Here is a 10,685-nt window from a genome sequence, read left to right as displayed (position 1 = left end):
ACATACATACACAGACTACACAGAGAGAGTCCTTGCTTTAATATATCCTCCGATTCTCCCTCCAGGTAGTCTTTGATGGCATTTTGTTGATTTTTACTATCCATCTGGAGAAGGTAAGTACATATGTGTGAGAGGGATGAAGTGGGTGTGTCTGAGTGGGTGAGATGTGTGTTATGTGTGGGGGGCAAGGTATAAAAAAAATGCAGATTGATTCAGAATTGATTTTATGTTGTAAGACTTGTGCCTTCTATCTATGTGTCTCTCTATCTATCTACACATGTATGTACGATGTATTTGTGTGTGTGTGTACGCGTATGCATGCATGCATGCCACGAATACATACATATATATACATGCATGTGTGGATAGATATACCCTCCTCCCGCTGCTTCACACTCCAGTCCAGCGGGTGACGCTAAACACATACGTTTGTTTACCAAACACCATTAAACCTCAGCAGAAAAAGATTGTGATGCAATACAATCTGATAGAAAGGTTGTTTCTGTAAATAGAACAGTACAGTAATTGAATCAGGTCAGTAGTAATATTCTGATCCTCAGTCGTGACTAAAAGGTTTGAATCAAGCAGGAATATCTGTGAAGATGGTGCGTGTCAAAGAGGAGAGTGAGGACACGACTGAACCAGAACTGAGAATAAAACACGAAGGAGGTCGGTGTTCATTCATAATTCATATTTAATGACGGTTTGGGGTTTTGGGGGCCCTGGAGAAGTTTTGACATGCCCTGACAATTTTTTGTTCAACTGTTTACTTTCGTTTTAGACGTAAATTGTGGCTATGTAAACCTTGTGTGCAGTGTTTTTAGGTAACTTCTTCACTCAACAGCCAATTTAGCTACTAATTTTTTAAGTTACTGGCCATTCATAACTTCTACAAGCCAAATTATTATTATTCTTTAATTGACAGTGTTTGAATTAAATTGACAGTGCATTTGCGGTAAAAATGAACAAAGATTGGCACGGAAATGTTGACAATAAATAGTTATAATTAAAGTTTACTGTATTTTACAGTCAATTTGCATTTGATTTAACCGGTTCTTACTAGTGAACTGAACCAGTTCACCAAATCGTTTGAACCGGTTCGCGTCTCCAGTAAGCATTAATCCACAAATTATTTACTTTTTTAACGTGGCCAACACTCCCTCTGAGTCAAAAGAAACCAATGTCCCGGAGTAATTCATTTGCTCAAACACAACACTGACTGAACTGCTGTGAAGAGAGAACTGAAGATGAACACGAGCCGAGCAGCTTGTGTGTACTAACTGTTCTATGTGGACTCGGAGGGCTGTGCAGCCTGCACACTGTGACTCTGTGTTGTTTCAAGTTGTTTCTGAGCACGGGATGCGCATAAGCGCTCTGTGCCGCTCTGCATTGGGGCCTATTGTATTATAATACTTTTCTGCGCAATCAAAGATTATCAGTAGTCTTTCATGTTGCTGCCTTTAGTACTGTGCTATACATTTAAAAGAAAAGTCTTTTAGGTTTCGATATAAATGTATATACTTGTTTTTTCATGAACGTATTTTACAACAATTAAGAGCAATGTGTAACATTTTACCAGATTTGAGACTTTTGTATTTGTAAATAAAATATTTGTAAATTTGTAAATAAAATATTTCACTAGATTTTATAAAATTATTGTGCACCTGTGATTTTTCCAGAATCTAGAGTATCTTTTGCTGCTGAATTATCTGCTAACCTAGTTTATAATAGTATTTTTGTCATAGATTATGATTATATATTTTTTCATCTGTTATTTTTCATTAAAATGAAGTTGTTTAGATAGTAGTAGATTGTGTTTAAAACATAAAAGAGTGATGATCAGGTCAACACAGAGAAGTATAGAAATTCTACATTGATTAAAAAAAAAAATGTGCTGGTATCAGATTGGATCGTTATCGGCAGATACTCAGAATTTTCGGTATCGGATCAGATTGGTTCTGAAAAAATGGTATCGTTGCATCCCTGGTATCTACCAAATATACACCAATATAAACTGCATCTCTCTCTCCTCTCCGTCAGTGAGTTTGACACGCATCCGTCTCCTGTCAATTACAGAGTGTTCACGCGGGACTGCAGGTATTCTGCATAATTTTAATCATTCCCGTGCGAGGGTCGAGGGAGGCAGACAGGGAACAGTGAGTATAATCCAACAGTAAAGTCACAAGGGCAGGCGGCAGAGAATCACAACAGATTGAACAGTCCAGGGTCATACACAAGAGATCTAACTATCAGGGAATAAACGCTCAGAAATGTAGCCGGGGCCATACAAGACTTTGCAAAGACTAACGCTGCATCCGAAAACTTAGGCAGCTGACTTGCTGCCTCCCTGCCTTATGAGGCAATGACTTCAAAGGCTGCGTTTTTGCACGAAGGCACCTCCGGAAACAGTTTTGGACAGGCTTCTGAGGCAGCAACATACGTGGTTGCTATGTTACCAGGAGCTCGTTACCGCCACCTGGTGTATTCGGTCAGTGATTTAATTTAATAAAAATGGAAATAAAACAGTTAATACAGTTATGTATGAACTCTGTGATGATTTTTGAAGAACTTGATGAACTCGCTCGCCAAAGGTCTGTGCACCGGAGGAGAAGGTTGAGAATGGCAGCTACTTTTTACTTAAATGGAAGAACAGAGGTAAGTCTTAATTGAAGGTTAGGTATTTGTTCTCATTTTCTAAAATAAACATATTATAAACAGCAATACTGTTTTTTATTTTATTATTACAGTATCACTGTTCATTATTGTATATATTTTCAAAACCTCCTAGGCAAATCTTATAATTAAGCTAATATTATAAATATTAGCAAGTGTTAGATTTAAAAAAATATTTTATTAAACATAATTATTATACATATTATACATTCCAAAATGAGCAGTTTTTCAGTTTAATTACATTTTCCCAACAGAGCTCACCAGTTTATTCCATCTGCAACCAAACAGTCCCACTCCTACGCATCTTTTTTGAAGGGGGTTACACACGGCCTGATTTCCGGCTGAGTCGTGTGTCCATTACAGCCCTTCTCCAGCTCCTGGACCAGAGGCGGGTTCATGGGTGGGGTCCAACCATTGAACTACTGGTCTTCCTTTTCTGGCTGGCCAGTGGAAGCTCCTACCGTGTGGTGTCCAGGGCGTTTGACATGCCCACATCCACTGTTCACCAACTCATCCATCGAGTTGCGGGGGCAATGACAGGTCTTACACCACGTGTGATAAGCGTCCCAAACACCTTGGATGCACAAAGGGAGGTGGGTGAGGGTTTCAGGCAGCTGGCAGGGCATCCAGCTTTTCAATGGTCAATGGGTGCCATTGATGGATGTCACATCCGGATCAAAGCACCTGGAGAACCCCATGCTCAGTGCTACAGAAACCGCAAACTGTTTCCCTCAATCCAGCTGCAGGCTGTATGTGACCACAAAGCCAGGTTTATTGATGTCTTTGTTGGCTTTCCTGGCTCTGTGCACGACTCCAGAGTCCTCCGACACAGCCCCCTGTATCGCAGTGGGGCATATCCACCACCGGGACACTTCCTCCTGGGTGATGGAGGCTACCCCTGTTTGGAGAGGCCCATTGCCCTGTTGACACCCTTCAAGCAGCCCGTAGGAGTGGCACAACAGAGGTTTGGAAAAAGATTAAAATAAAATTAAGCTTCATTACATGTTTCCTATATTTAAATTGTATTTAAATAATCACTTTGGGGGCTTTACAGGTTTAATGCTCATCATGCCAAAGCCCGCTCAGTCATTGAGCGAGCATTTGGCATCATGAAGGCCAGGTGGAGGGCCATCTTCTTCCACGCCCTGGAGGTTGACACGTCATTCGTCCCAGATGTTGTGATGGCATGCACCATACTGCATAACATCTGTATTGGCAATGACGACATTATGGCAGTAGAAGAAGAGCAACCTGAGCAAGAGGAAGAAGACGTGGCTGGGGAGACTACAAATGGAAGTGCTCTGCGTGAACGCATTGCTGCACAACTGTCTGCCCTGCAGGACCATGTTATCGATCATGATTACCATGTACAATATAATTAAACTTAAATACAAACAAGATTGATCTTACCCTTTATCTTCATTTCACATGTCTGACCACCTTGTTATTATTGTATTTGTTTTTATGTTATTGCATTTGTATGTTCTATATTCTTGTTCCACACATTCAATACTAACATCAGAGGTCAATGTAGAATAAAGCAGTATTCATAAAGTTACTGATATGACTGGTGTCTTCATCTCATGTGAGTATTCTTAAGTTTTAACCATGAGGCTGTCACTTAAAGACGACCTCTACGGTCCTGAAAATTAATGTTTGTTGTTGTCTACACGCATTATTGACAAACTATTCTCTGTTTGTCAGAGTAAAATTGCTTTGACACAATCTGTATTGTATAAAGAGCTGTACAAAATAAAGGTGACTTGACATAAGTATTTAATTAATTTGAACATAATTAAATTAAACCTATTGAGATTGGAACCTCAGAAAATAAAACCTTACCATTTCAGTTTAAGTATATTTATTCCCAAATTCTCTCAACTTACTGTTATTCTTTTATACCAAAACACAACCACTGCAGTACTAACACAAGTAAACAAACTTATTTTAACAAAAAGTCCACTACAAAGGGAGATATTTTGTTTTTAAAAAAATCCCTTTTCAAGAACTACAACGAACAGCTTGTTTGGACTACAGCTCTGTTTTCTGGGGTTTGTGATGTCACAAAGCGGCCCATTAGAATATCATTAAAATAAATCCCGTCCATGGAAGTGGTTGGGGGATGAGGAGGGGCAAGGTCATGGTTAAAACGCTTGGTTGAGTGGATCAGACATGACGACGACGAAGAAGTGCTGCAGTAGCGTCATGTTTTAAGGGGAGTCATGAGACATTACAGTGCTGGTTTTGCCAAAAAGCTTTTGCTGAAAGACAGAGCAGTTCCCACTTTGTCGGGACAATCTGCTGTATCTGCATCACAGCCTGTAATTGTGCTGCTTTATTTGTTGTTGTTGTTGTGTGTTATTTATGTTTCAAAGTATAAATTGTATGCCGTTTCTGTGATGTAATACATATTAACGTTGCGCTTATCTGTACATAGTAAATTAAGTTGTTTTTAAGCGGTTGTTGACATTCTATCTAAAATGTGATTTAGCCAAAAAACCAACAATAATGTTACCACTCTAATATGTCTTGCAATATCTGTGCATGCAAAGCTTCTGCACGATCCTCTTGTTCAGTATTCTCGTGGTCTGAATCCGGCTCAGATTAATATGGCAATATTGACGCTAGGGGTGCTCCGATCAGGATTTTTGAGGCCGATCACCGATCGCCAATCACAGAAAGTAGGATCTGCCGATCCGATCACTGATACCGATCTTTTAAAAGGGATACTCCACCCCAAAATCAAAATTTTGTCATTAATCACTTACCCTCATGTCGTTCCAAACCAGTAAAAGCTTTGTTCATCTTCGGAATACAATTCAAGATATTTTGGATGAAAACCTGGAGGCTTGTGACTGTCCCATAGACTGCAAAATAAATAACAGTGTCAAAGTCCAGGAAAGTATGAAAAGCACCGTCAGAATACTCCATCTGACATCAGTGATTCAACCGTAATGTTATGAAGCGACGAGAATACTTTTTTTACACAAATAAAACAAAAATAACGACTTTATTCAACAATTTGTCTCCTCTGTGTCACTTCACGTCAGTGTAGCGCCATTTTGGCGAATCTGAGCTGTACGAATGAATCTGTATGCTCTTCTGTGTATCCATCTGTATCCATTATTTTGATTTTAAATCCAAACATTGTTACTTAAATTTTTTTTTAACTTTGTGATTCTTTTTTTTACACAGTACAGTAATACAGTCTTTCATCAATTATTCAGTGTTTTTTACTTTTGCATTTACTTCTAGATTGATATATTAAGGCAGTGCTAAAGCAAAACATTTAAACTACTTTTCTTACGTTTTCACAAACATTCTAAATTCAAACTGACAGAAACAGTCAGCTCTACTGCCTTGTCTTTTGCATTTAAATCTTTATTACAAGCAATCCTGTGGTTCATAAAGAACTATAATTAAGAACTTTAAGAACTTTAAAGTTTTTGCCTCGTTTATCTAAAAGTGCTGTTTTCCTTTAAACCTAGCCAAAAAAACAGCCTATGTGTTAGCTGTTTAACAGTAGACTTTAATTATATGCATTTATGGTGTAATTACTACATTCTTGTGACAATGCATGCACTATCTCTGCACTGCTGCAGGCGCACCGTTCCTAAACGCACTCAACCCTCTACATTGCGAGTAAATCACTCGCATATGAGACTAAATCTTCACTCTGGGCTGTCTAATATTAGCCAATGGCTAATAAATTCTCAGATTTTACTCGCCAGTGTGTGAGTTGGAGGCTAAGTATAAGTTTAGTACATATATTTTCACCCGTCGAACACTCTGACTGAGCGCTTCAGAGTTTCACTCTTCATCAAGCGATCTGTGCTGTTTTTTAGTTCATCTGAATGGATGTGCAACACACCTGTATTTGACGTACCGTAAACTGTAGTGTGAAGGTCCATGACTCGCCGTCGCTTTGTCTCGCACACACGTAGAGAGAGAGAATTAAGTGAATTGATGCGCTACATGTAAACGATATTCTCTGTTGTATTTTCCTGTCAAAATAATGGCGTTCCTTTGGAATTCTTCAGCTTTTAAGAACTGCCAGGTTTTCGGTAGTGGGTGGTGCTAATGTCCAAATGGCAATCTCAATCTCAGTGGCTGGCGCTTACCTATTATCGCAAATCAGATTCAATCAGTTTGAGCGAACGCTCAAAACCTGATTAATATTCATGTATCCAGCAGCTCATTAATCTTTAGTAATCCTTATTAATAGAATTCGTATCATTATCTTATCAGTATTTTTGTTAGTTTTTCCCCCAATTTTTTTTACAGAGACACTGAATGACCAAAAAAGCACCACCACCAGTCCAGTAAAAATGTTCAGTTAAAATGACTAATATGCATACTAAAGTTCTATTATTAAATAATACTTGATTATTAAAATGCTTGACTGAATGATGTTAAGAGTGTACTTTCAGATATTTTAAAAACTGTGGCAAAACTTTTACATGTAATTGAGTATTATTTCAGCAATGTAACAGTACTTGAACTTAAGTACAAATTTTCAGTACTCTTTCCACCACTGTGAAATACATGATATAATTCATTCAAATAAATGTGATCTTACCACACTATTTCATCTCAGTGTCTGATTTGAAGCGGGCAGAATTGTAACATGCCATAACTGATGAAAATAACTTCACTTTAGGCGGTTCTTTGCCTCATCATTGTGCATTTAAAATCCTTTAATGCACGGCTAGCCATTGATTATACCTCAGTTTGGACTCTAGCCAAGAATTCTGATAAGTTGTTGGACAAGGGTTGGGCTAGGGCCTGAAAGTCTCGGGCCAGGGCCTATTTTTTTAGGCCCGTGCAGGGCTCTACCCCACACACCAGCCCCCCAGCCCTACCAAGCCTGCTTCTGGCGCCACCATCTGTAGTAACTTGGTGGCGCTGCTCTCAAATGTTAGTGTTACATCAGGGTTCACTTTTATGTTCACATTTCTCATCTTTTTAAAAGTTACTGAAAATATATATATATATATTTTTTACTTTTATTTCAGAGTTGATTGAGGAAAACGAGGAAAATGAAGAATCAAGTGAAGTTGAGGGGATAAATTATGTCAAAACTGGAGAAAAACCTTTGAGTTGCTCTCAAACCAAACAGAAAGACTTAAAGAAAAGAAGAGCCAAGAAATCTTTCACTTGCACTCAGTGTGGAAAGAGTGTGACAAGCAAAACAAGTCTTGAGCGTCACATGAGAATTCATACCGGAGAGAAACCGTTCACTTGTGATCAATGTGGGAAGAGTTTCACACAATCAGCACACATTAAGGAACACATGAACATCCACACTAGAGAGAAGCTGCACCCATGTGATCAATGTGGAAAAATGTTTTTATGGGCTTCAGTTCTGAAGAAACTCTTGAAAGTTCATACAAAGGAAAAGCCACATTCATGCCATTTGTGTGGTAAGGATTTTTTGCATCTACAAAATTTGAAAGTACATCAGAAAATACATACTGGTGTGAGAGAATACATGTGCTTTAAGTGTGAAAAGACTTTTTTTTCAGCGTCCAATTTAAAACTGCATGAGAGGATTCACAGTGGAGAAAAACCATATAAGTGTTCAAGCTGTGACAAGAGATTCAGTCAGTCAACACATCTGAAAATACATGAAAGGATCCACACTGGAGAAAAACCTTACAAGTGTTCAAGCTGTGACAAGAGATTCAGTCGTTTAACATATATGAAAACACATGAGAGGGTCCACACTGGAGAGAAACCTTATGAGTGTTTACACTGCGACAAGAGATACAGTAAATCAGGAGACCTAAAAACACATGAGAGGATCCACACTGGAGAGAAACCTTACCAGTGTTCACACTGCAACAAGACATTCAGTAAGTCAGGAGACCTGAAAACACATGAGAGGATCCACACTGGAGAGAAACCTCATAAGTGTTCACACTGTGACGAGAGATTCAGTCAATCAGGACATCTGAAAACACATGAGAGGATTCACACTGGAGAAAAACCATATAAGTGTTCAAGCTGTGACGAGATTCAGTCAGTCAACACATCTAAAAATACATGAGAGGGTCCACACTGGAGAGAAACCTTATGAGTGTTTACACTGCAACAAGAGATTCAGTAAGTCAGGAGACCTGAAAACACATGAGAGGATCCACACTGGAGAGAACCCTTATCACTGCACTGCATGTGGAAAGTGTTTCATTCATTCATCTTCTCTACACAGTCATACAAAAAACAATCACAGTAAGGCCCCGGACACACAGAGACACTTTTAGCTGTATATGTAAAAATTTTGTATCGTATCTGCATTTCGTCCAGACAGATCCAGCGTTTTGTGAACCTGAAACTGCCGAAACCAGGTCCCACAGTGGATAAATCTGAAAACGACAACTTTGCATTTTCATGTGTACAGCCAATCTATATATTTTGTGAAACAATGATGCCATCAACCCACATCTTGACCCTAGTCAGACACAGCTACATCACGTAACAACAACAACAACAACAATGGCGGACTACATGCTTTTGTTCGTGCTGCAGAAGCTACTGAGCCTATTAGCTTTACTAGTGAACTTTTAGTGATGTTACGTTCATGAACAAATATTTTTTTTTAATCTTTAAGCTGAACGAATTGTTATCTCATAATCCATTGACTCATATTTCTCGTTCATTGAAATTCCTCCCTCCATAGCAGCATGGAACTATTGGCAGCACATGTGCAGCTCATGAACTGGGTTGCTCTGTGAACTGTTTCGTCCTGTCAAAGAATGACTAAACCTCGAGTTTGAGATGTGATGGAGTGTGATTTGTTGAATGGAGTGAACGAATACGCCCTTCACTGAACGAGTTTCATTTGAGTCTGAACGAGATTGAGAGATTTTCTTGTTTGTGAACGAAACTAGTACGTCATTGGTGAATGAGTTGAATGAACTAGTACCTATCTCGTTCGTGAACTAAATGAATGAGAGTGTACCAGGTCAGTCAGCCATTTAGCATGTAAATCTCGATCAGCAAGGATTTTTAGAAATCTTGGCCAACTGAAAAGTATGAACATGAAAAGTATGAGCATGTACAGCACTCAATACTTAGTTGGGGCTCCTTTTGCCTGTATTACTGCAGAAATGCGGCTTGGCATGGAGTTGATCAGTCTGTGGCACTGCTCAGGTGTTATGAGAGCCCAGGTTGCTCTGTTAGTGGCCTTCAGCTCTTCTGCATTCTTGGGTCTGGCAAATCGCATCTTCCTCTTCACAATACCCCATAGATTTTCTATGGGGTTAAGGTCAGGCGAGTTTGCTGGCCAATTAAGAACAGGGATACCATGGTCCTTAAACCAGGTACTAGTAGCTTTGGCACTTTGGCACTGTGTGTTTTTTTTGTAACAAGTGTACCAAATCAGTTCAAAGGGGAAATGAATAATCAATCATAACTAGTTATGATTAATTTATAAGTATTCAGATCCGCTGTAAGTATTTACTTGACATCTCAGTGTCAACTGTCTGTAAATTCTAAGAACGTTACTTTCCTGTATGAGGAAAACAACTTTCTTACTGTAAAATACTACTCAGAGCATGTAGCTAAAATCTGCATGATTAGGGACTCCAGTTATGAACAAACAATTCACAACCTCAAGTGTGATACAAGTAAGACTTTATTAACTACATAAACACTTAAACTAGCCTAACATACACACACACACGCATACAGTTGGCATAGGAAGAGGGGTTAAAGCTTAAGCAGTAAAGAGAAGAGAAATAAAGACATGAAGCTATGATACAATTTGATATTCAGCAGATCTACAGCCTGAAAGAAACATCAGTTTCTCAGTTCAAACACACCTTTGTAAAAAGGTTCAAATGATACTTATTGTATCAATTAATAAGACAAAGTTTGATACTTGCACGTCTTGTCTATCTGAAAGGGAGTCCTGATGCAATCTGAAGGCTTAAGTTGATTTTTGCTCAAGCACGGTGAGTAATGGCTTCTCCTGCTATTGTTATTTGCACTGCTTGCCACATGTATAGTTT

The 10,685-nt window shown here is 38.9% G+C and overlaps 1 protein-coding gene and 1 pseudogene across 1 annotated transcript; both read left to right on the top strand.

Moving 5' to 3' along the window:
• The first annotated feature begins 443 nt into the window (after positions 1-443).
• LOC109077278 lies at positions 444-9,994 on the top strand (annotated as a pseudogene).
• LOC122140640 (protein ALP1-like) lies at positions 1,883-4,102 on the top strand. The gene is made up of 2 exons (XM_042745029.1): positions 1,883-3,637; positions 3,728-4,102. The coding sequence occupies exons 1-2, from the start codon at positions 3,159-3,161 to the stop codon at positions 4,053-4,055; spliced, it is 807 nt and encodes a 268-aa protein (XP_042600963.1). The 5' UTR covers positions 1,883-3,158; the 3' UTR covers positions 4,056-4,102.
• Positions 9,995-10,685: the final 691 nt, after the last annotated feature.

Source organism: Cyprinus carpio, chromosome B19 (genome assembly GCF_018340385.1).
Source record: "Cyprinus carpio isolate SPL01 chromosome B19, ASM1834038v1, whole genome shotgun sequence".
NCBI classification, from domain to species: domain Eukaryota; kingdom Metazoa; phylum Chordata; class Actinopteri; order Cypriniformes; family Cyprinidae; genus Cyprinus; species Cyprinus carpio.
This window is presented reverse-complemented; position numbering and strand designations above follow the sequence as displayed.

Excerpts from the sequence above, each read along its gene's own strand:
- LOC122140640 (XM_042745029.1), top strand. The coding sequence starts at position 3,159 with ATGCCCACATCCACTGTTCACCAACTCATCCATCGAGTTGCGGGGGCA. Across the intron at positions 3,638-3,727 it reads GTAGGAGTGGCACAACAGAG|GTTTAATGCTCATCATGCCA; the intron begins GTTTGGAAAAAG and ends GGGGCTTTACAG.